This window comes from Podarcis tiliguerta (assembly GCF_965153285.1).
Source record: "Podarcis tiliguerta genome assembly, chromosome: 6".
NCBI classification, from domain to species: domain Eukaryota; kingdom Metazoa; phylum Chordata; class Lepidosauria; order Squamata; family Lacertidae; genus Podarcis; species Podarcis tiliguerta.
The window spans coordinates 31,047,768-31,074,783 of NC_139539.1; the positions used below are offsets into that span (position 1 = coordinate 31,047,768).

Consider the following 27,016-nt stretch of genomic DNA (forward strand, 5'->3'; position numbering starts at 1 on the left):
AATACAATCTGAATGCAAAGTTCAACACAAGGAGGATTATTAAACACTACTAAGCTGCTAAATAAGCTTAATACTTACAGCCTTCTTTACTGACAAAAGCTCCTTGCGGGGCTTGTGGGATTCCTTTCCACACAGTGATGGGTTTGGGGTAGCCGGGATCTGTTGCTCTCTTGTCTTCATTATACCTCCAATATCGGTCTCCTTTGAAGAAATAGGTTTTGCCTACAGGCTCCCACCTTAAAGCTGTGTCGATCCCTTCCCGGGGAAGACAGCTGCCCAATTCCACTAGGTTGTGTGGGTACCCTGGCTCTGCAGTCACCTCCTTGAAAACCCAGTATTTATCTCCTAGGCAAGAAAGCGGGAGAGGAGGGTGGGTAAGATATAATCAGCAACAGTCAATGGGACTTTGCCTTCCTCTGGAGCAGTGGCGTAGTGTGGGGGGTGCAGGGGGGGCTGGCCGCACCGGGCGCAACATCTGGGGGTTAGGGGGGCGCAAATCCACAGGTTGGGGGCGCAAATCCACGGGTTAGGGGGCGCAAATTACTTGCCTTGCCCCGGGTGCTGACAACCCACGCTACGCCACTGCTCTGGAGCAGGTTTGGGGGACAACAGGAAGGGGAAGTTCACTCACGCAGCGCTGGATACTACCTCAACATGTTTACCTTTAAAGAAAACAAATTTCCCATCAGATCTTTCATAGGCAGCATCAATTTTTGCAGGGAGCCCTTTCCAGAACTGTTCGATCTGCATGGGGTAGCCTTCTTGCACTCGGTTGTTACGGAGACGCCAAAACCAGCGGTCCTAAGAGAAAAAGAATAAGGAAAAAGAAGAGTCTTGTTAAATGTCTACATCAGATTCCAACATGAAGTGATGAAGTTAATTTTAAAATATCACATCACCCTCAGGTTTACTAACATCAGACATCCCTTTAACTTTCAGATCACTCAGTGTTCCTCTCAGGCAGAATTAGACGACTCCTCTGCTTTGTTATCTTATATTCGGCACCAGTCATAAAAAAAACCAGTCTTACTAAGCAATAACTGCCAAATAGTGCCACTAACTGCCATGTCCAAAAGCTGTAATTTCCTGCCCTGCTCAGAACTTCTCTTGCTATTCCTGTGACCAAATCATTACCCCAGACAAAAAAATAGTGTATTTTATTATGTATGATATTCTCTATGTTTAAAGTCTCAAAATAAAATTCAGTAGCAGCACCAGAGTGAATCACAGAGGGATGTGTTCATCATTTACGCTGAGCAGACCAATGGGTCTACTCTGAGTAAAAGTTAATTGAATACAATCCAAAGAGTCTCACACAGGTCTGATCTACACACACTGTTCATTAAGAAGGCAGAATTCTGGAATACTAGAGAAGATTCCTTGATCAGGACATATGCTGGAAACAGGAACTACATCTGCAGGGCTCGTTTGGAAGCAAGTGAAAATTTTATTATTATTTTTTGTCCTATATTTAAGAGGTTTCACTTAATTTAAGTGTTACTGAAGGAAACACATTCTTTCAGCTATCACAACAAACATTCTAATTTATTATCATTTCTTCAACCCAAGACATCTACCAATAAAAAAACTGCAGAGATTAAAATACCAAGAAATTTTGGTGGCATATAATTAATAATACATGCATTTGTAATATATAAAGATTAATCAAAACAGCTTTGACAGGATGATTTTCACTACCTTAAAAACAAACATTTCTCCTCTGAAGAGAGCCACAGTATTGAAGTTCCCATCACAAATGTTTGGTTTACTGCCTGGGGTAGAAGGCCTGTCTCCTAGAGGAGGTCTGGGAGGTCTCGAATGTCTGTCATGCTTTCTTTCTGAAGTAGAATGGATTCTACGAACAGGAAGGGTTGGTAAAGGTCTAGTGGGTTCTAGTGGCTCAGCGGGTGGGCCTAAATAAAAAAAAAAGAGGGAAGAGAGAAAACTAATTAGCTGCTTGAATATTGTACCCATCATTTGAAAGACCATCACAAAGCTTGAACACTCCTTCCCATTTTTTTCTCAAAATCTTTCCTTCCACCACAGACATAATCACCATCCTCAACTTGCTGTCAAAATTATTGGCTGTAGATCACAGAATTATAGAATTATAGAGTTGGAAGGGATCACGAGGGTCATCTAGTCCAACCCCGGCAATGCAGGAATCTTTTTCCAATGTGGGGCTTCAACCCAAGACCCTGAGATTAAGAGTCTTCTGCTCTCTCATCCTAATCACGCTCATACTTTTGTGTAACATCATCTAGCAACAGCACCTGACCTTTGCATTGGAACTGGCCTGTCCATTTGCCTAGGACCTCATAGTAAATTATTATTAGATCTCTTTCCTACCCTGGACCTCATGGTGAAGGATAGGTAGGAAATCTAATAAATGATAAGACTCTAGCTTATCCCCAAAGCCACACTATTTTACTCCTTTGCATCCCAGTACCTCAAAAACTTCATCCAAGAGTTTCATTATCTAACCTAAAGGTTCCCCCCAAGTAATTTAGGTTTTTTAAGTTTCCCTTGTCTCGGTTGCTGTTTCCAAAATTTGCTGTTGTATCTGCTGTATAGAATATCAGGATCTAAAATCCCAGTGAGAACTAACTGCTCTCACTGCATAGCAATAAGGCCCTCAGAAGCAACCGTCTGCAAAAGCATACATCAAATTCACATAGTTTATACATATACTTTCTATTCCTTAGCCACAAACCTTGTAAAGGAATGTCCTATAGCTGGAGTCAGGAGAGGTGTATAAGATGGAAGTGGCTATTTTCAGGTGGTGAACAGTTGGAGCCAGCTCCAGATTCTGCAAATTGAAGCTGTCTCAGGCTGGAGCCAAAGAAAAAAGTGTTGGCCCCTTTGCAAAAGGAGTAGTGTATCTGGTTAGATACAGGTGACCATTTAACCACACAACTGCACTGGGTGTATCATAAGTCTCTCCCCACTCTGCACCCCAGCAACTTGGCAGCATGATAAAGAGGGCTGATTCACACATGCATGAAACATGCATGACAATCACTTGAATTCTTACCAATTTATTTTCCTGCATTCTAGTAACCTCATTAGACCACTGAAGTATCTCATACATGGGTCCGCCTCTGATGATTGCATTGGCAATCTAGCCAGCCCCTGTACTCTTCAGCTAACTGAAACTAGGCATTATGGTCATATGTTGGTGGTTCAACTGCACTAACTCCTATGTCAAAGTGCCATTTTGGGTTTTTAAAGCTCTTGGGGGGCCAGGCTACCTGAAGGACTGCCTGTCTCTACATGTTGGTTGTTATCTATTCTTCGTTTTCCTTATTCCTCAACATCCAAAAGACAGCAGAGCTGGCTGCCAGGGGAAAAACCTTCTCGGTGGTGACATCTTGACAGTGGAACACTCTTCATCTTGACTGAGTTCTCATTTTTATGCTGCTTCTCATGTCGTAATCACTGAGGTATTAGAAACCCTCACAAATTATTATTTTTTTGGAACACCGTTACATGGTACCAGCACCACAATATCCCATTGGAAGGGTGTGGCCTTGCTGCAAGTAGGATAACACTGAAAGGGAGAGCTCTTTTCATGGCTTGTGTGTGTGTGTGTGTGTGTGTGTGTGTGTTTTGCTCCTCTTCTCTTCATTGTTATTTTAAGGGGGTGGTTGTCAGTAAAGATGTGTGTTCCAGTACTGGAAATGGGGAGTCCATAGAACTACATGGAAACAGAAAAAGGAGGCAAAGGATCAAAGAGTGGCAGAGTGCTGCCGTGGGAGAAAGGGCAGCATTCTTGGAATTGGTACTATATAAATGATTTCATTTTAAAACCTGGCTAAGAATTGCTTTCCGTATTGATATTGGAGTCTGAAATACTTCTTAAAATGCTGCCAGTTTTGGGGAAGGGGGAGGGAGTAAGAGAGGAAAATTGAACACTGAAATATTTGTCAGACTTGAGCAACTATTCTACTAGTTGGTTATACTCACAACAGTTGTGCAGGACGGAAATGGAATATTACCAGCCGGAAGCATATTACAGTAGGGGGAAATGTAATTTCCCCATGCAATTACAAGGGACAGTCACTTCATATGCATCCTGCTCACCTGCTCAGTGACCTGTTCATTGCTCAAGCGAACATCTGGAAAGGCCTCAAGGTTCCCTGATGACAGTGTGCTAAGAGTGCCCTGTTTATCAGTTACCAAGATGCAAGACACGGGAAGAGGCAGTTTTTGGTGACTGCCGTTCAGTTTTGGAAGTCAACTTTGTTTTTACTGCAGTGTGTCAAACCCAGACCCTGATCATTTTCCTGAAGAGGTTTATTTACACGAACAATGGATTGGTAATGAAAAATAAGTGGGAGTTATTTTAAGTGCACTTTCCCTTGCTATAAGCTTTATTAAAACAACAACAACATGGGCACAGCCACCACATGCCCACACATCCCAGATATATACATCTGTATATTTCAGTACCTGAAGTTGCCTGAGCTTATGGGAAGCGATGAGGAATTGGCATCCTGCCAATGGCAATTAATAAAACAGGTACCATCTTACCATAGATCTTCTGGATTCCTTGAAGGTCATCCTGTGGTAACTTAAAGTTGTGCGTTTCCATATATTGATAAAAAGGAGCCATGATGGCGCTGGGGTCATTGGAGTGCTCAAGGCCTAGGGCATGGCCCAGTTCATGCACCGCAACGAGAAAGAGGTCATTTCCTACAGAGGCAAGATGTTACAAGCATCAGCGTCAACATCCATAGGGTGTTAACAACATTAACAAACAAGCTTAACAAAATTCTAAAGAAGAAGATAAAGCAGTTTATCCAACAACTATAGAGGCTCAGCAGGAATACTTCAAAAAATAAGTCTTGCAATGCACCTGGTCTAATTAGATGAACATCAGATGCAGTAGCTGGTGCATTGCAATTGGTAAGAGTATGACCAGGAAGTCCCTGGTTCATATTTATGGCACAACAGACACATTCATCTTTTAAGGCACCAACAGATTCTTTGTTGTCCGCTAAATATAATGTGATAAGAGATTGCAAAAGACTGTTGACAATGTGTAATTAAACCAGCAAAAGAGACAATGACTGAATCACTCTGCAAAATTGAGAGAATATATTTTGAGAAGTCGCAGAGAGAGAGAGAGAGAGAGAGAGAGAGAGAGAGAGAATATAAAACCTGAGTCTAAAGACATATGCCCCAGATTCAGTTAACTGTTTCTGAAGAAGTCCCTGATCAGCATCTTAAAAGTAAAATATGTAGCACCGGGCTTTTGGAGTTTAGGGAAAGTGATGACTAGAAGCTAATGAGAGTCAGAACAGCATCAAAATAAGGGAGACAAAAATGCATCCTAGACATGCCCTTTGTTGTATCAAATGGCTTTGTTGCTCAAGGACATCTCATGAAGCAAAGGACTGAGGCAAAGGGAATTAAAAGTTTCATGGCTATGGATTTTGGAATTCTGTTTTTCGGTACAAAATTGTGCCTTTAAAAAATCCATTTGGAGTCTTGGGATCAGAGCAAATAAAATCAAATAAACAGTTACAAACAGTACAACAGTTTCATTTCGGAAATTGGGAGGACTGATTCTTATCAACATGAAAATGGATGTCCTCAAAGAGTGAGGGGTGGTTAGTGGTCAAAAAAGGAGTAATCTGATAAAGAAAGACAAGGTTATTAAACAAGTAGGCCATAAAATAAATCACATGTGTGGTTGAGATTAATGACAACAAAACCATGATTATTTAAAGTAAAATGTGGCTGATCCTAATCTGTCTATAACTGCCCTACTTTGTTATTAAACTGGGAATTAAGCTTTGCCAGCATGGCAACAATATTATTAATGAAATTAATTTATTTATTTCAGTTCTGTAAGTTGAAAATAAGAGAAAGGCAGTCCTAACCATGTAGCAGCACGTTGAAAAGTAAGAGAAATGAAACAAACATGTAACCGGGGTCTAAACAAGTAGGAATGACAGAAGGGAGATAGTTTTAATACGATGGCAAAGATTAGATGAGCCCCTTTAATAGGATAGCAAAGCAGATAATATAGCAAAGTAGATAAAAGAAAGTGGATAGAATGTTGAAATGGTTTCATCCACTTAAGTCACTTTTTTTCTGTAGTAATAGCTGCCTGATTTTCAGAAAGGCAACAGAGGAGAGTTCTAAGAGCAGATCTTAGAACAACCTGAGAAATGAAAATTGTTTAGGAACTGCAAAAAAACTGACGTGTCATCTGAAAGGTGCGGTAAGGTCTGAAGAAAAGCTCCTAATTTAGTATAGCATCAAGGCATAGGCATTTATTTTGTCACTAGTGACTGTCCTTTTTAGTTCTTGCAGTACAATCTTTGAATAAAGGACAGTTGCTATCTGAATTTAGGGTATGACAGCAAAATGTGGGATAGCCTTATCTAAATCATGTGGTGTGGTACCCAATGAAATCATTCTAAGAATAGACTCACTAACATCAATGGACGTCTCCAAGTATAGTTTGGGGGTGTTGACATTACTGCCTCAGACTGCAGTGAGTGTCCCCCCCCCATACCCCTGCTGTGCATTTCACGGCTCCCCCCCCCCAAAAAAAACGCTGCCCCAGCTGTTCACATTAGCACAGCTTCATGGCTTCATTTGTTTCAGATTAGTATGCCAAGGTGTTTCACAGCTTGGCTAGAGACAAATTAGGAATGACTTAAGGATTTCAGACGGAGAGAGGCTGATTTGAGAAAAAACACACCAGACAGTAATATTTAATGGCAAAGCACAGGATACAAATGCATTTTGGATAATGCCATGTGAACATGGAATTACAGCCTAGCACCGGAAACATAATGAGTGCTGTGTAAATGGTTCACACAGCCTTAGTTAGGATACCACCCCCAATCAACCGTCCTTGGGGCATTATGGGTGAAGCAAAGCCATCTTGAGTTATAGCAAGGCTGCAGAGGCCCAGGATTTCTCTGTACCCAATTGTTCATGAGATGCTAATAATCCATTAAATTACTGGTTTGTGCAATAGAACAATTTTGTTGCAGAACACCTGGAGCCCCTAATTACACACTGGGCTTTTCATGCTTTTCATCACCTTTCAAAAATACTAAGTGATCCAGAATTCATTTCAGGTCACCAGCAGTCAGGTTAATCAAATAAATCCCTATACCTGCCTCACCAACAACAGCCTGCATATATATATTTATATAAAACCAATGCAAATGTCAATGCCCAGGATTCAGCCTGCTGTGGATCTAGGTTCAGGACCGTCAAAATCTGAATTGTACTGCGTGAGACCATTGTTCCATCTAGTTCGGCATCACTGACTGCTCTCCAATATTTCCAGCAGGAGTCTGTACCAGCAGAACCTGGAGCTGTTTTACCACTTCCCTATATGTTTGGCTGTATAGCTGATGGAAGTGGTGGGGGCCAAAGAAGTATGATTTGGTAATCAGTATAATTTTCAAAGCAAGGGAGAAAGGGACTTCACTGCCAGTTTTGAAAGGACATTATTTGAGGAAATTGAGGACAAGGGTTCATCTGCCTGGGATACAGATTTTGAAAGTCTGCTTTATCATGGGGGGGGGGGGGTGTGCCACCTCTGTCTCAACCAGGATGGCATATAGGGGTTAACCAATGCATCTTAAGAACTCTGAATCTGTAGTTTATTTTGCTGTGCAGTTGTTCCATATTTGTTCTGCCTTCTCTCTAATCTATAAAAATACATTTTCATTTACAGTAATTAAACATGAAGGGCTCCCTGCTTACTGGGAGAGGAACCAAAGTAAGATGCTTAGGATTGGGGCATACAAAATATTTTAAAAATGATAATGGTGCAATGTGGTGGTAAAATAGGATGTGGTTTCATTAACTCTAGGTAGCTGAGAAATGGCAACTTCGCAATGATCTGATACGAAGTGTGAGTAGTACATAAACAACAAATACTTAATACCCATATTACAGCATTCACAAGGAGCCCTGAAAGCAATTTTGGGCAGTAACTATACCACTGCCTTTCCACTTATAGCAGGCTTCCTACATGAATCAACTGAAATGTATAGCAAGTCCCCATACAAGCACTGCAACTCCATAGGACACTAAGACTCCCACAGTGGCTTCTTAAGCAATTGTATATATAATGACAGTCATGTGGAGTCCCAACCATGCAGAAGCCAATTTTAGCAGCAACCACAGCCCCACATTCATGGAGGAGATACTATGTTTATGTTATATTTATGTAATTTCTACAGTGGAGTAAGGCAACCTCATCACACAACATGAAACCAGAAAAAGACTGTGGTGGGGAACAATAATACAAAATCAGAAGAATCGGTACATATATAGAGAGAGAGAGACTTCTGAGAACCATTGTTTTAACAAAATCCCTGAAACAATCAAGTACTGTATCTATTTTCTCCAAGTACCCTCATCACAGCTGAGCACTCTACATCCAATTATTTTCCCCCAGCCTCTGGGTAACAGCCTCAGAGGGTGGGTGGCTTCATACTGTGGTATTACCTACTTGAAGAATATACTGGGATTTAATATATTTGTATTTCCCACATAATCACCATAATTAGAGGAGAACATTTCACAGTGAAGCCTTGTTAAAAAATAATAATTGTATTTATAGCACGGATTTTACTGGAAAAACATCACTGCACAGAATCGTCTCGGCAAAAGATGCTATCATCAGACCTTGGACTACAGAATTACTCACTTGAAATCTATTTGAACCCAGATTGGACAACAGTCTTTTCTACCATCAATGGGCCTTTTTGCCTCAACTAATGGGTTGTTTTATCCCAAGAGTCTTCTGAACACTGATGCACAAGAATGAAGTTTGAATAGATTGCACATCCCTAAAGTCCAACTAGCGTAGACACAGATCCCCAAATCCAGGAATTAATTCTTCCATTTGGACTTTTGTAGGTTGTTAGAAATGTACATCCTGTTCAAATGTCAATTATACAGATCTGAGTGCAGTTTGGATCTCAAATGCATCTGAAACATTTGATGTCATATCTACTTAGTACTTACAATAATTAATCTTTTTGTGTAAACTTAATTTCATCAATTAATTTTCTCTCTTTTCCCTTTTCCCTGAGAATTGTTCTAGTTTCTCAGGCAGCTATATCAAAGTGCCATTTAAATTTCATCTGTTGGTTCATATTGCTTTGGATTTATAAGCAAAACTGGCATTCTTTTTTGGAGGGCAAACTCATGTTCTTGGGCGGGGGGGAGCACGGATTTTTGTCCACCTCAGTATCACCAAACTTTTGACCACATTCTACAGGAAGTCCTGTGATGACACCTCTTCCTTTCTGCAAGCCAACTGCCTCATGAAATATCATATCAAAAATACTGTTATAAAAACCCCACGTCATCTTACCATCATGGTTAGAATTTCCCAGTGTCCATGGTTCATCTGAATCAAAATGAGTATCGCCTCCTATCCCTGGTCCAGGAAAATAAGCATGGGCTAGGAATCCACCCTCCCCATCAAAAGGAGAGCTGTCACCATGGAAACCAGAAGCAAAAAATATCATAATATCTGCCTCTTTTCTGTCACTTTTAATTTCATGGTAAGGAACTTCTTCAAAGGTGAGCGGAGTCACCCTCTGCCAAACATCAAAGGCTTGCCGGATGGCTTTCCTTGTATCAAGCTCTCCAACCTTGGGGGTGTAGTTGTGAACACTGTGAAGAAGATGAGAAGGGGTTTATTTAGGAGGATTCATTCAGAGAATTTCATATTCTCTGATGTTAACAAACATGTTTTAGGACTCAGATCGACACAACCATAATATTACATTTTGAGCACTTTGATATCTTTTGAGAGTCCTTTCAGGTACGGTACAAATTATGAGGTTTACAAATATTTCCTACATAATAATAACTAGAGGGTTAACAACATTCAGAAGAAGAAGAAGAGTTTGGATTTGATATCCCGCCTTTCACTCCCCTTCAGGAGTCTCAAAGCGGCTAACATTCTCCTTTCCCTTCCTCCCCCACAACAAACACTCTGTGAGGTGAGTGGGGCTGAGAGACTTCAAAGAAGTGTGACTGGCCCAAGGTCACCCAGCAGCTGCATGTGGAGGAGCGGAGACGCGAACCCGGTTCCCCAGATTAGTAGTAACCTCTCCTCACAATGTTGTCTCAGTCCAGAAACAGGAACCTATTTAGCTATAGTTTAGAGGCCCCAGTACATCATATCTCTATTCAAAACCCTACACAGCAGCAAACCTGGCAGTGGGATAAACTCCACAAGCTGCTATACAGAAAGCCAATCAGCTTGACAGTGTGGTCACTTGGTGGAATTAATCGCAGATAATCCCCATATGTAATACAGAACTGTCTCTATAGTGTAACTGCTTAGCATCCCATCCAACCGCAATGCTCAACTCTGTCCACAACGACTGCAGAATCTAGTACTAGTACCATTTGCTTCTTGTATAGGTAAAAGTGACTGACTCAGGGATCTTAGCAGACTATAGTCTAAAAAGCATGTTGCCATTGATAATGTGCAGGATGGAAAAGGCACATGAAATGTTACACCACTGTACAAAATCAATAGATTGCCTTCATCTAGAATACTGTGATCAGCACAGATGATTTAACCACAGGATATCACAGAATTAGAGTAATGTCAGTAAAGGAAAAGAATGTTGACAGATTCTCACGTGAGAAGAGAGAGAAGAATCAGGGTTTAGGAAAACCAGAAAGACAAAAATTAATAAATGTTGATAAAAAATAATGTTAGATGACAGGAAAGGGAGACTGGGAAATCACCTCACATGCAAAGAAAGGTACAGTGAATTACAAGAAAGAAAGGATAGATGACATCATTACAGGAACGAGTTTTCTGAGACTCAGATGAGTAACCCCCACCTCCTCCTCTGACATAGCCATGAAGTCAGAGGTTTTCACTCCTTTTTTCATTTGTTTGTTTAATCATAGTTTTGCAATACAACTGAACCTTAAAGCATGGTTTGTTCAATAAGCCAACTTTATAACCCTTCAGGGTGGAAATTCCTATTTTATCAGTATGGCCAACATAATTGGACCTGAAATGAAAAGGATTGGATCTGTAACGGCCTTTAAATTGCAATTAATTGTAACAAAAATAATTATAATTTATCAATTTGACTCTATAATATTTTATTTTAGACTATCTATTAAAATATTCTGGCCTGGATTAAACTAAGCAGTTGCACTAGGAGCAGTCAGCACAAGAAGTGCTGCTAGTGCAATGAGCCTTCCCTCCCCCCGTACCCCCCTTTTGGCTCTGTGGGGGACAGGAGAACCCCCAGAACAACATGCAGGGGGAAGAGGCTGGAGAGTGTTCCACCTGGCAAGCTGAAATGTTTGTGCTGATGGAACGATTGCTGTAGAACCACGTTGACTTCAGCCTTTGTTAGCTTCCATGCATTCATGGACAACTGTTAACAGGCATAATCTCTGGAACACACTCTGCTCACAAAGGGCAGAGCCAACAACAGACATGGTCACACCTCCATATCTTTGAATCCTCAGCAATAATTAATGTTCCATGGCATGTCCAAGAGTTCCTAACTAACAGAATAAACACAGAAACCAAAGCAAAGTCTGAAAACCTTTAAAAATACCAGCACTTAAAAATTGGTTGTAGTCACCAGCATCAACCACTAGAGGGAAGCATGGCTATACATTAGTAGTTGTCAGTCTCTAGTTAAAAAAGTAGCTACCAAATTTTCAGATAAAATTGTGAAATACTGCAGCTTGAAATTATACAAGGAATTGTCAACAGCTGACTATCAAGGCAACTAAAAGGAAAAGATTGTCTCCATATAAACGGTGATGTGGGGTCCAGAGCTTTATTTTTCCCACTGTAAATGCAGTATTAGGCAAGTTTAGCAGTCTCAATGTTGTAATTAATTATTTTCATTGCTATTCTCTTTAGTTTTGGGACCTATAGTTGAGCAAGATCCAGAGTGTCAGAGCTTAGTCATCTCTGGTTTACTAAATGCAAGTAAAATAATAATAGTACTAAATTAGATCATGTTCAAATCTAGGGCATCAGAAAATGTTCCGATACAAATTGACTTATGCAAATAACCTTAATTTGCATTTAAAAATTCCAAATAGTTTTGAATACAAACATTTCTGTAAAACCTGTATCGCTCTATGTTAATGCATACAAGATGACAATTTCTTTACAAACACATACCCTCCAACATTCCTCAAAAAACAGGGACATTCTAGCACGCTTTTTGCTAGAAGTACAGGGAAGGAAATGAAATGGAAGTCCTATTTGTGTTGCACATGGAGTGGGAGCCAGTTGCACATGTGGGCTGATGCCATTTAATGATGCCATCCCATAAACAACATAAAGCATGCACAAATAAATAACAAAAATAGACATCTATTTCCAGAAGCACCAACGCGTTACAAGCAGTAAGAAGGCACTTTTGCATGAAGCTGTAGTCTAGTGCTTGTCCCTCTCTGATCTGTACTAAGTGGCTTATCTTATCACATGATGAGTTTAGGGTGGCCAGATGCAAAAGAAAGCCGGGGTTCAGCACTTTTGATAAGTGTATAGAAGGCTAAATTTCGGCAGGTGTAAAGGTGCAGGGGCCCTGTCCTCTTTTGCTCCTGGCCACCACTCTATGATCCTAAACCTGAACACAACCCAAGAGAAGTGGAGCAATCTATTTCTTTTCTAAAAGAAGGATATTGTTACTATAGCAGCTATCATTAGATTGATAGCTGTGTCCATACTAGAACTGTGTACAAAGTCTTTCAGGTGTCCAAGTATCTTAAAGAATCCCAAATCTTGAAGAATCCCAAATCTCTATCTGTTGCTTTAAGAACACCAGTACAGAGAATCTGTATGACTCTTTGGCTCTTGGCCAGTGTTCAATTTGTCCACTTTTATCCCAATCCAGGGTAACAAACAGGAAAACAACACTCTCTGCTTGTGCCACAGCAAGCTTGAGAGAAGGGTGGCGAAGCCATTTTGCTGCATGCTTGGAGGTCCAGGAAGGAATTGGCAAACTGTAAAGGTGCATATGGAGCTGTCACACTTCAAAGGGATTTCCCCATTTACTTCCACACAAAGGAATGCATTCATGGACATTCTACCAATAACTAAGCAAAGAATACAGGGGAATGGAGAGCCTAATTTAAGTCCAATTTTAACATGGAACTTTTGGCTCCTACTTTTTTTTTTAATAAAGTAAGCTAAAAATACCATTATCTATTTAAATTCATCACTTAGGCAGACTGAAATGTAGCATTCTCCCTGAAGCAGACTTTGCAATCACTTCCATCTTGCAAGGTTGGAATAAATTAAGATAAAATAACTAACAAAGTCACCTTTTCAGCTAAGTTTAGAGGGAGTAAGTGTGTCAGACATCAGATTAAAGATAGCAAAAATAAGTGATTAAAGGGCTTTAAAGAAAGAAGGAAAAGACCCTGTTGTCTTTTTACTTATAAATTCCTTTGCGGTAGCAATGAATGAGAAATCCATTTTAAGCTAATTTTATACATGGAATTTGGCAGTTCTGACCCAGTCAAATTTGCCTGCATCAGACTATCTGCTGCATTGAATGCCCGCTTATGTCCAAGTCACTCATTAATCGTGTTGTTTTTTAACAAGTCTAACTAATTATATCCAGAAAATGTAAGCAATTTTTTTAAAAAAAATATGGGTAAAGGTAAAGGACCCATGGACAGTTAAGTCCAATCAAAGGCAACTATGTGGGTACGGCGCTCATCTCACTTTCAGGCTAAGGGAGCTGGTGTTTGTCCACAGACAGCTTTCCAGATCATGTGGCCAGCATGACTAAACTGATTCTGGTGCACAGAACACCATGACGGAAGCCAGAGCGCACAGAAATGCTGTTTACCTTCCCGCCACAGCGGTACCTATTTATCTACTTGCACTGGTATGCTTTCAAACTGCTAGGTTGGCAGGAGATGGGACAGAGCAACGGGAGCTCATACCATGTTGGGGATTTGAGCCACTAACCTTCTGTTTGGCAAGCCCAAGAGGCTCGGTGGTTAGACCACATCGCCACCCACATCCCTATGTATACAATATGTATAACACATATAAAAGAATCAAACCCTGTGTGGTGTTATATTTGCATAAGGACATAATAAACGCCCTTTTGGACCAGGCAGTGGCCCATCTAGTGACACAGCCTTGTTCTCACAGTGGCCAACCAGATGCCCCTGGGAAGCCCATAAGCAGAACCCGAGTGCAACAGCACTCTCCCTTCCAACAACGAGCATTCAGAAGCATACTGCCTCTGACAGTGGAGGCAGCACAATTTTACAAGTATGAACACATATTTTTAAAGAGTTATATCATTTTTGTGTGATTGCTTAGAATCACAGAACGGTAGAGTTGGAAGGGCCTGATGTGGGGCTCAAACCCATGACTTATGCTATGGTTACTAATGTAATACAATACAATATAATGCTTCGGTAATTGTCTGTATTTTCATTTTATAGATAGGAAACAGAAGCTGGGAGACAGTGGTTTGACTTGCCACTCCTGTCACATGTCTTCTGGGGAGATTTGGGAGCAGGCAGTACCTCTGAAGGGAAGGGATTTGGCCTAAGTGCCTCCAATTGCTTATCCTTACTGAAAATGTGGATCCTGGGCATTTATATGTAGCAGACTATTAAATAAGTCAAAATTACCTAGGGATATTGATTGCTACGTTACATTGTTACACATACAAACACGCACACGCACCCTATAGAACTCAGTTAGATATCTATGTATTGAACTTTAAAATACTGGATTATACACACCTGTATGTGATATGCTTCTGCCTCCACTTTTGTCCAGTTAGTGCATATCGCTTGCTCCTTCGTCTATGGCTTAGGTGGGGATGATCAGGAACACCACAGCGAGGCTTCTTCATCCACCTAGAAAGCGAAATATTCCCTAGTGAGTCTGGGAAATATGCTAAATGACATGGTTATGAGCTAGGCTGTCCTGTTTGGTGGTTCGGCTACAAATAATGAATGCAAATTAATGGGCAAGCGAGATAAGCTAGGAATGCAGATTACACCTGCCTGCCTAAGGGTGTTCTGCCCAGAGGGCAGGCGCTGAAATGGAATAAAGAAAAGGGCAGCTTGAACTGGGCCAGAAAAAGAGCTTTTAGAGTTTTTGAAGCAGGGTAGCAAGAAGCAATATTGAGGGCATGCTGTTGCTTTTGGAGACTGAAGAGGTTTAAGAACTAGTGCCACATTCATGCATGCAGTTTCTCCTATCCTTTCAAGGCACCACACGTTTTCAGGATTCTCTTTCTTCACAGGAAAACTGCAAAACAAACCCCCCCCCCAACCCTAAAAAAAACAACACCTGTCTCTGGAACTTCCAAATCACTCTGGGAAGTGGGGAGGGAGCTTAAAACAATATTTTAACAATGACTTTGATCCATTATAGATTAGTAAAGGTAAAGGGACCCCTGACCATTAAGTCCAGTCGTGACCGACTCTGGGGTTGGGGCACTCATCTCGCTTTATTGGCCAAGGGAGACGGCGTACAGCTTCCGGATCATGTGGCCAGCATGACTAAGCTGCTTCTGGCGAACCAGAGCAGCGCACAGAAACGCTGTTTACCTTCCCGCCGGAGCGGTACCTATTTACCTACTCGCACTGGCATGCTTTCGAACTGCTAGGTTGGCAGGAGCAGGGAGCGAGCAATGGGAGCTCAACCCGTCGCGGAGATTCAAACCGCCGACCTTCTGATCGGCAAGTCCTAGGCTCTGTGGTTTAACCCACAGTGCCACCCGCATCCCCACCATTATAGATTAGACAAAAGTAAAAATACCAATACATTTACCAATCAGTTTACCTACATTCTGAGCTGTAGGAAGCAAGAAGGGAGGAAAGTTGACATTCATATAACTATGTGTACATAAGTGCCAAACTATTTGCTCTTAATGTGTGATTTTTCTTTCAGAAGTAGCTAATGCTCCTCTGCCCACGTAAATTGAAGGAATGGGGTTCCCCTGTTCCAGATTGCAATTGCAGCAGAGTAGAGGGCTAAAGAACTCTCTGCTCCATGCAAGCGTTCCAATATGGAACATCACTCCCCACAACCGTCCTGCTCAGCTAGTTATTTCTGCAATAAAAATCGTGTCCTCATTAATAACATCTCATGCAGTTTGGCACTACGCAAATCAGTAAAGATCAGGCTCAGATTATGCCAGAGACGCATTTTGAAACAGCATATCTTCCAGAATATAGAATGGTTTAAGATCTAGAACTGCAATACCTCTGTATATATGGGATTTAGACAAAACCCAATAATGATTATATTATACATTGCACACAATGTTGTTTTTGCATGTCTCTGTGATGCACAGGGTTCCAGTTGTTAAACCGATTTAGTTAAACCTGCACAAATCCCTGTATGAACACACTTATTTTGGATTTAACATGGATTATGTTAGTTGATCAGTTCATTTCCAGTTAAATTTATTTAGCAAGAAATGGGGCTTGGTTGGCCATTTGAGCCAGGAGTCAGAGACATATTATGTTCCAGAGAATACATAAGCACCAAGTGAATTTATGTAGGTCCACATTATACAGGATTTGATACAGCAATTAATTATGATTTTGGTGAATACAATGCTTTCAACTGTTTTCAAAAGTAACTCTTACTCAATAGTCGTTGGGTCCAGCACTCCTGTCACAGGGATGCCATAAAACTGCTGCATAGTGGTGACTGCAGACTGCATAACTTTTCCTGAGTGCAGAGCAGACATTCGGGTGTCAGAAGGGAGCAGATAACCATAGGTTTTTAACCAGCTCTGAAAAATATGGTAAAGCAAAACCACGTTTACAACATAGTCTGATTTGACAGTATATATCAGCAGGTTAGATGTGTTATTTTTAAAGTGTTACACTCTATTAGTTTTAACGTACAGTGGTACCTCAGGTTACATACATTTCAGGTTACATACACTTCAGGTTACAGACGCCGCTAACCCACAAATATTACCTCAGGTTAAGAACTTTGCTTCAGGATGATAACAGAAATAGTGCTCCGGGGGCGTGGCAGCAGCAGGAGGCCCCATTAGCTAAAGTGGTGCTTCAGGTTAAGAACAGTTTCAGGTTAAGAACGGACCTCTGGAACGAATTAAGTACTTAACCCGAGGTACCACTGTAAATGTATTTTGAGCTCATTCATTCTACTTGGTGTATCTGAATACATGCTGTATTTAGGATAACAATAAAAGTACAACATGAGCAAAGCCTGATTGCCATAATCAGTGCTAGTTTGCTAACCTCCCAGGGGTGGTTGAATTACAGTTTGTGTGCAAATTTATCTCTTTTGTCTGCATACAGGTCATTAGTGTACATATCTCAATTTCAGCTGATGTATTTATTTTAAAGTATATGCCAGGTGGTTCTGAGGGTGGAGGGTAGATTGCCCACACATTTTTGTTTCACACTCTTGGTTTTTTGTGTTGTTTTTTTTTGGTCATACCCAAAATATATAAACCTGTTTACGATAGTAGTCCGCATGGTTTTTGTGTTATCAAAGTGCTGCAGACTACATAGAGTTCCAATGAGAATCAAATTAGGGTGTGACAAGACAATGTAGGAAATTAATGCATTTAAATATGACCAATATTTGAAAGACTTTAAGAACACATTCAAAGGAAAAAATTAAAACATTGTCTTATAACAGATCAGACTATTTGTTCCTCTAGTCTCGACCATGGCTGTCCAGTCTGACTGGAGGCAGCCTCAAGCAAAGGACTGTCCTGTTTCCAAACAAAGCTTTGGTTCAAACTATATGTGACAGTGCCTGTTCAAAATCTCCCTCTATTGCATATAAAATGGGGGAAGGGAATAAAGTCACCATTAGTCCATAGAATTCTAAAAGGAATGTGTACTCTTAGGTAAACAGCTAATTTGATATTAGATTAAAAAGTGAAAAAGTTAGTTCTCTATTGAAAGTAAGTCATAAAGCAACCTTAACTGGTGTTGCTACCTACATAGGATTTACCAGCATAACGCACACAATGTTTGCAAATTCTGATGATAAGATGTTTACAGACCTGTCATGTATAGAGCAGAGCTCACAAGTTAAACCAATTCAACATATTTTCAACGTAGCAGTAATGTCTTAGGTTTTGACATCAACCAATGTAGCTCTATTGCACAACTATTACAGACTACAGTAGTAATTTACTCAAAATAGTCTACATTCTGAGGACTAAAAATGTTGTGTTGGTGACATTTTCTTAAAATAGCATGCTTAGGACCTTTCTTTCTTAACAAAAAGCAGCCACACCAGGAGGAGGACAGGGTGGGAAGAGGCAGGGAAGAGATCATGCTTGGGACTTGGAAAGAGGGTTAGGATTGAACTCTTTCTTCCATACTGTTTCTATATAAAATATCCCCACAAAGCTGTTATGTACTGCAACATTTCTCCAATTATACTTGTATTTTCTCTTTCATAAATACATAGCAATATCCAGTTGTGCCCATCTACTCGTGCAATGGATTTTCACTCGCATGACTTTGTTCATATATATATATATATACACACACACACACACACATATTAATATATTTATGTTGTATTTAAAATGCTAAATAACTCAATCCCAGAACAACAGTCCAGGACAAAAATAACAGCAAATAATGATATGACAAAGAGTTGAAGAAATCCAAAATTAAATGGGGTTAGACATATATAGGAATTACCGTACCATAACAATCTAGATTAAAACTTATACCCATTGGATACATGGCCACTAATTTTCAGTAGGGAGGCACTGATCATAATCACTTGAGCCATCTGCAACATGATTTTATATTTGCAGTTAACAATGAAAAATATTTCAAGACAGTTCAATTTAATGAAATCCTAAACAAATGTCTCACCCGAAGCCTGAGAAACAAAACTTCATTGATTTGAGCCAATACATCCTTTAAGGCAGAAAGAAGCTTTGGTGCCCTCTGCCTCAACTATACAGCCAGCCCACCTAGGTACCGTATTTTTTGCTCTATAGGACGCACTTTTTCCTCTCCAAAAATTAAGGGGAAATGTGTGCGCGTCCTATGGAGCGAATGCAGGCTCCTTGGTTTCAGCAATAGCAACACGAAGCCTCCGAAGCGCAGAGGGAGCGCTCCCTCCGCGCTCCGGAGGCTTCGCGTTGCTTTCGCTGAAGCCTGGAGCCTCCGGAGCACAGCAGGAGGTCCCGCTGCACTCTGGAGACTTTGGGTTCCTTTTCCTGAAGCTAGGAGAGCAAGACTCTCCTGGCTTCAGCAGAGAGGGAGAGCAGCACAGCACCCCTTCAGCGAAGCAGGAGGAGAAATGGAAGGGGCTCCGTTTCTCCTGTTGCTTCGCTGAAGGGGCACTGAGCTGAGAGGGGGAGATTTTTTCCCTTGTTCTCCCCCTCTAGAACAAGGTGCGCCCCATGGTCAGTTGCGTCCTACAGAGCGAAACATACGGTAATTTGCACATTGTTGAGTATATTTTAGAAATGTATTTTGCTTTAATTTGAAAGCTGCATAATCCTGCTCTGCTGTTAACTTAATACATAAAAATACACAAGTTGTCTCAATTTATGTCATTAGGTCTAATAAGACAGATTTTATAAAAAAAAATAATGCACAATGGTGTCGCAACACTGACTTGCATCCATTTCAGAGGATTTACTAAATGACAGCCCAGGGTGACCACATATTTATTTATTTCCATTATCACCTACACTGCAGAATACAGGATAAACCAATTAGTATGTCAATATAGGTGGATCACCTCTCAGGGAAAGCTTGGGAGAACAGGTATATGTTAAGCAGGTACCTAAATGCCATATTGTAGGTCTCTGCCTAGTGTTCATTGCAAGCACATTTTGAAGGGCAGGTATCATGACACTAAAAGCTCTGGTCTTAATGGACAAAACACAAAATTCATGCAGCACTACTATAAGTGCCTCAAGCACCTGAAAATACCTGAGGTCTTGTGAATCAAATCTACATACTGGTAGGATTCCTACATGACAATGCCCTTGTTTTTTTCAAGGCAAAGGTGCTTTATTGTTATGGGTTTTTTCTTTTTCCTTTGATTCTCGTTTTGCATTATTGAAAATATATAAAGGCAGTAAAAAGGGGTGGGGGGGTGGGCAGAGGTATCAGCCAGCCAGTTTTTAGATTCCAGATGTATTAAAATGACAAAAACAAAATCCTGAGTCATTAAGCCATAGAAAGGCTATTAGGCAGACACAACATCTGTTCATCAGTTAGCTACACAAATAATTTTGGGGGCTTCCAGGATAAGGTATCATCAGTTTTAGGGCTAGCTGTTGGTTCCATTGAAAGGCAGTGTTCTCCTATATTGCTCATCAAGGAGGATTGTTCTTTGGGTATGCTTTCAAAACTAAAATCCTACTTTATTTGTCTCTGCTAATTATCTAGGATCTCAATTGCTAAACACTCCAAATTAAGACCATAGGTATCTTTGATCACAAAAGCCCATTTTTTCAATCCAAAAAGTTCTGACATATTGATCTCAATTTACCACAAATCCAGCTCAACAACAATGTCAACAAGCCTTCTTCTCTCAGGGCTTGGGTAAGCTTCCTCTAACCATACAAGAGGAGAAACCAGTACACCTTTATCTTTTATGCACCTATTAGGTCACTGTGGTCTGTGAGAGGGCTTATTCTGCAAGTTCCAAAGCTATCAGAGGCCTGCTCCACAGTAATTCTGAACAGCGGCAGCCACACTGAAAGCCCTGCTCTGTGTTACAGTATTCCTGACAAGATACAGCAAGTGCCCACTGGCTACACTTTCTGGAAACAATTGAGGACATTTTTGTTCCAGCTACATGAATGGGTTTCTGCCATGGGTGTCTATTCTGTATTGGGATTATTTGTGTGTTTATTTTTAATTGTTTAATTGTTTTTAAGGTGCTTTTATTTCACATCACATTGAGAACTGTGTGTAAGTGGTTATTAAAATATAAATAAATAAAAACACATCAATGGTAGGCAACCTTATTCCTCAGAGAAAGAAGCCGGGCCCTTCATATTTTTTCAAGGTGTGTTTATCAAAAGCAGGAAGTATTAGAATTCTTTCACACCAACATTTTACCAAATCACCAAATTACCAAGCCAAATTATCATGTTTTTGGAACTCATTTTTTAATTGGGGCATCTATATGTCGTTATCATCATTTTGTAGGATTTCCCCATCTTTTTTTCTGCAGAAAACCTGATTGTATTGAACAACAATGCAGTTCTACCTGCAGAACAGATGTTCTTCTTCCTGCCCTGTTCCTTCCAGCCCTCATGTGCACCCTCCAAAGGGCTGGGGACCCTGCAGAGCAGATTTGCGGAGATGCGGGGGGGGAGGGGGAGGAAAGGAAATGTTAAGCCCCTTTATGCTAGGGGGCCCCACATGCACAGCAGCAGAAACCTGCTACGTGCCCCAGAAGAAAATGGGATATCCCATTTTTTCATGCAAGATTGCGGCAACCCTTTTGAGTGCCATACCCTTGCCCTTGCCTTTTGGGGGGTGGCGAGAGCAAGGCATGGGTCATGCAACTCACCCAGAAGATCATCTCAGAAGACGTATGTCCCTGTCTTGAGTCTGAAAAAGTCGGGTGGTACGGATACAGCCCTTAGCTGTAATATGTGCAGTGCTTTATCGAGCAAGTGAGGCTATCCCCATGCATCTATACTAGGAGATGGAGAACCTGCAGCCATAAAAAATATTGTTGGACTCCAGCTGCCCTCAGTTTCAGCAAACATGGCCAGTGGTGAGGGGTGATGGGAGTTGTAGTCTAGCAGTATCCAAAGGGCCACAGGTCCCCCATTCCTGGTACACCCGATGCATGCCATTTTTGTGAGTGTGATGATGATAATTTTAAAAATCTGTCTTATTTGCACTAAAATGCACTTTTGCTTGTTTAATTATTAAAATAATTGTTGGTGTTTTAGCACCAACTAAAAAGGCATGACTTTCCTGGTAAGTTGCATTTTACTGGGCTCCTTCCCCCACCACGACGAGTTTCCCTTTTAATTTCAGCTTTAAAATTTTAGCATCTCTCTTCACATTTGTGTGTGTGTGTGTGATAATCAAACAAGAGAGCAAAAATAAAAAGCACTTAAAGCAATTATTGGGCAGAGCTAGGCGACAAGGGGAGACAAGAGAAAGCAGGCTGAAATCACTTAGTGATGACAAGGGAATTGTATAGCTGCACCCTCCCAGGCAGAAAATCAACCCACAAAGGTAATGGTAGGCATAAATGGCAGTGTTGCAGGCTGGCCTTGCCTTCAAGGCAGTTGGCATTCCACACAGATGGATCCCCCATATTCTCTCCCCTTGTTACTCTCCTGTAACTGTACATTTTGGAGAACTAAGAATTATGCCCATTATTTCAGGATGCAACAGATTAATTTTACCTGCACTCACTTTTGACCTTAAGACAGGTCTCAGAAATCTTTCAGCTTTCTTAGGATGTTTAAAAATTTGCCTCTGTATACTAGGCACATCATTACTTTCTCAAACTCTAGCAGAACGACTGCAGGAAGACAATTTCCAAAACTATAACACATTTAAGTTAGAGGACTATTATGGGTGGCACCAAACCCATTGGCAGACCAATTCTGTGTTACAAAGATGTCTGCAAATGTGATTTGAAGGCTGGCAGCATCAACAACCGCAGTGCCTGGAGACAGGCAGTCAGGTCGTGCATCCATCGCAGTGAACAGAGGAGGAATGATCACTGGGAGGAGTGCAGAGAAGAAACATCATGGTGCATCTGCAGCATCATAACCAGATACCTTCATCTGACCCAACTGCAACAAAACATGTCTCTCCTGTATCGGTCTCTACAGCCACAGCAGGCGCTGTAAATTTCTAACAGTGATTTCACCGCCAAAGGCGCACTCCGCCCCATCTACCAATACAGACAGATGCCAACAACAGCATATTAAGGGTGATTAGACACTGCAAAAGAAAGCTTGAAGGTGAGAATATGTTTTGTTTTTTTCCAGTCTTCAGGTGACCATAAACTATATAAAAAATAGCCATATAAAATGGGATAAAATGAGTTTTTTGGCAGGATTGACAGCTTCCCCTTCAGAATCAGTAAAGTGGCATTCAAAACCCCACAGTGCATTAAGATTTCTTACAGTGTTCCCTGAACCTTAGGAAAATGACTAATTTAGTACTTTGATTCCTGCAGTGGCAGAGCTAAGGCAGAAACCTGCGTTTCTATATTTTCACCCAAGCATCTGAAACTCCCCCCCCCCCAGGGTTACAATATTTCTGGACTTAATAATAAAAACCCATTTATGAGTTTTGAGGTCCAAATTATAGGACCAAGGTATTTTAATATGCACAAAGCATTTCCCCCCTCTTCTATATACTTTTAATCTGATTAACTTTTCAGGAAACAGAGAACTTAAAACATTCAGGTGCATGAGTTCATATAAATGATACTGCCAGAAATGTATAGGGAAATGTACTCAAACAAAATGTTAACAGAAGGGGGGGGGGGGACTGAGAATCCTAATGCCTGCCTGAAACAGTTCACTGGATTTTTCACATTAAAACTATAGGCGGAACAAATATTCTAGAAAACTCATCTCTGTTCTGGGAAATTGAAACAGTTGGCATTTTATGTACCACCCTGGAAGACAGTGGTCAGAAAGCCTATTCCTGTCATCGGAAAAATGTTTCTTACTTTGTTTCAATTTTTTCTAGCTTCAGCTATGAAACACTATTTAATTCCTTAGTCGGCTATATTAAATAATTTAATATGTAAGAATCTGAATGCAGTGAACAGAACTAACTTTTCCTGTTGGATAGATGAAAAGGGGTAAACCAGCTAACACTGGCCTGATTCACATGGATTATTAAACCATGGATTATTAAGTCATTTTTTAGTGTTCTGTGTGAACATTGTCCAGTGGCTCAACTATGGCACGTTTGTAATAATAATAATAATAATAATAATAATAATAATAATAATTTTTTATTTATACCCCGCCCTCCCCAGCCAAGGCCGGGCTCAGAGCGGCTTACAAGCAATAATAAAAACAAGATGGATGATTACAACTTAAAAACAAAAGTAAAATACAACATTAACATAATGGAACATTAAAATATTAAAATGTAGCCTCATTGCAGGAGGAGAAGGAAAAGAAAAAAGAAAGAGAGGGAGGGAGGGAATCAAATTGGCTCCAAGCCAAAGGCCAGGCGGAACAACTCTGTCTTACAGGCCCTGCGGAAAGAAATCAGATCCTGCAGGGCCCTGGTCTCATGAGACAGAGCATTCCACCAGGCTGGAGCCAGAGTTGAAAAGGCCCTGGCTCTGGTTGAAGCCAATCTAACTTCCTTAGGGTCTGGGACCACTAGGGTGTTGTTATTTATGGACCTTGAGGCTCTCCGTGGGGCATACCAGGAGAGGCGGTCCCGTAGGTACGAGGGTCCTAGGCCATGAAGGGCTTTAAAGGTCAAAAGCAGCACCTTAAATCTGACCCTGTACTCCACCGGGAGCCAGTGCAGCTTGAAAAGCACTGGGTGAATATGCTCCCATGGCAGAGACCCCGTGAGGAGCCTCGCTGCAGCATTCTGTACCCGCTGGAGTTTCTGGGACAGCTTCAAGGGCAGCCCAGATGCCATGGCTTGTTGTTGGCTTATGAATCTTGATTTGTTTTAACTATGACTTGATATTATGTGGAAAACTAGCACCCTTCCTTAACCATGGGATGTTTGGCCGCCTAACCTCAGAGCTCATCAAGCTACAAAGGTTCAAGTAGCTGGAAAACAAACCAAGCTTCAAATAAATAAGCCATGGTTTGTTGATTGTCTGTGGGACAACTGGTAGCTACAGTAACTCATGGTTTCCTATACAAGCCATAGCTTAGTGCTGCATGTGAAGCGGATCAGCCAAGGGGGGCAGGGAGGGGCAACTGCCCCCCATCAATAAAATTCAATAAAAATACATAGCAAACTGAGGTTCTGCCCCCCCCTGCTGCTAACAAAAGGCCTGCCCCCCCCCCAACAAAAATCCTGGCTATGCCCATACTTGGATCTATCTTTAACTTATTGCCCCCCAAATGCCTAATGTTTTCAATAATCAGTCACTGATACAGCAGACAGGAATTCAATATCAAAATTATAACAGATTATGGCAAGGTGAAAGAACATGGACTACATAATAAGAATGTGTTTAGTGGAGGTCTTTGGTGAACTGCCAAAAACTGGTAAACTGATGTATCCAATTTACATTGATATTAGACAAATTATGATAGACGTTAGCATACATTGCAGCCTAATTGATCATGCTATTCATACACACACGTATGCTATGTACAAACATTTCCCTAAAAAAAAAAAAGTAACACAGGACGGTATCCAATGAATTAGTTATGTTAGAGCAAGGATTTCGGGTTGTATAACAGAACTTCTCCACCCTATCCTCCCCCTACACCCCTAAACCTATTCTGTGTCATCCCCCCACCCCCCGGAGAAGATTTGTGGTGTGTAAGAGAGGGAAAGAGAGGAAGGGGAGCTCCACTGCACAAACACAAATCCTTGTGCTAATGCAAGTTCTTTTGTTAGATGCTGCCCATAATTTTGGAAACATTAAACAGAACTTGCTGTGGAGGAAAGGTATTTAATAACACTTTTAGTAGCTTCTTCAAAACTACTGAGGTCAAAGCTACTTCAAAGTCAAAGAAAACCAAACTTAAAGATGAAAATTATTTTTATGAAGACATCAAGTCAATAGAGTAGAGGACAATGTTTAAAGCTTCTCAAGATACATTAAGAACAGAAATTAATAACTGAACCGAAATGGAGAGAGCAGTAACCGCACAACTCAACATTACTGTGATTATGGAGAAAGTTACAGTTACAGTATTTATTTACCCCTTTAAAATAGAAGCTGAGACATGGACTCCTAATGACCCAACAGAATATTTTAACATGATCATCTCTTCACTCTGCAGTTAGTGTTAGAAACTGCATGATATTTAATCTTATGGTTAGAGTAAAATAGCTGTGATCCAAAGAACCACAGAGCTGGCTCCATACACCTGAGGAGGGCTGTGCTAAACACTTCTTCCAACATTTTGTATTCCCCATAAGGATTGCCTCAGTTGACCAGTAGCTTGAAGCAGGACAGCCATAACTGCTCTGCAACAATTTCAGTTTCATGGAGATTTAAATAATTTATATTCTCTAGCATTATATTTTAATTATGAGCAGACAAACTGATACCTGAAGGAAAGCTTCTATGAGTTCTACAATGCATGCCTCAAATGACTAACAGCCCAATCTCAACACTTGCTGCATCAGCAAACAATTCCTTCAGATGGAATATATAGACTGCTGTTTCAACATGTCACAAAAAGGATCTGGGCAGATAAAAAAATTCATTATCACCTAAACTGACTTTGGATTTTGGGAAGAACTATGGTGTAATTTCTGTTGGATGAAATCTTTCTGCTATTGTCACTCAAGACAAACTCAAGAGTTTGTGTAAGGGGAGAAATATTTTAGTTTCAAAGGACTACCAACCACCAACAAATGTCTAGCAATGTAAACTGAACTTTAGAATAAATATTCAGAGATTTGAATTAAGGCTCAAAGCAAACAGGCAATTGCCCTAAAAATGGCAATATATATAAATATTTGTATTGACCTTTTAGGCCTGTTTCAACAATTCACATAAGCACCTAGTAGAAATATCATTTATGAAAATAGCAGGATTTACTGTATACAAATGGGTCTTACTCAAAAATGCCAGAAAGCTAGTTTGCAACTACTCATTTCTAACCTAGGATTACATCCTCTGCAAGGAGACAGAGCAGCTTCAAGCCTAATGATAGAACCACCCCATGCTAGTTAATGTCACCCTGCACAGCAGCTGCACCTTGTGTTCATTGATCTGATGCTGAAGTCCACAAAGTACTTAGTACTTCAGTACTTAGCAAGTGAATATAAAGGACTTAATACATCTGTAGACTAACTGTCAAACCCAAGGGGGGTGGGGGGGAGCTAT

General features: G+C 40.7%; 1 protein-coding gene across 1 annotated transcript in view; it reads right to left on the reverse strand.

Moving 5' to 3' along the window:
- The window catches only part of MMP24 (matrix metallopeptidase 24), a 35,874-nt gene that overhangs the window by 4,877 nt on the left and 3,981 nt on the right, over positions 1-27,016 (reverse strand). The window contains exons 2-8 of the mRNA XM_083444131.1: positions 16,639-16,787; positions 14,776-14,892; positions 9,365-9,669; positions 4,534-4,695; positions 1,699-1,913; positions 663-801; positions 79-345 (exon numbers count right to left, since the gene is read on the reverse strand). Coding sequence (XP_083300257.1) covers positions 79-345; positions 663-801; positions 1,699-1,913; positions 4,534-4,695; positions 9,365-9,669; positions 14,776-14,892; positions 16,639-16,787 — 1,354 coding nt within the window. The remainder of the gene's footprint in view (positions 1-78; positions 346-662; positions 802-1,698; positions 1,914-4,533; positions 4,696-9,364; positions 9,670-14,775; positions 14,893-16,638; positions 16,788-27,016) is intronic.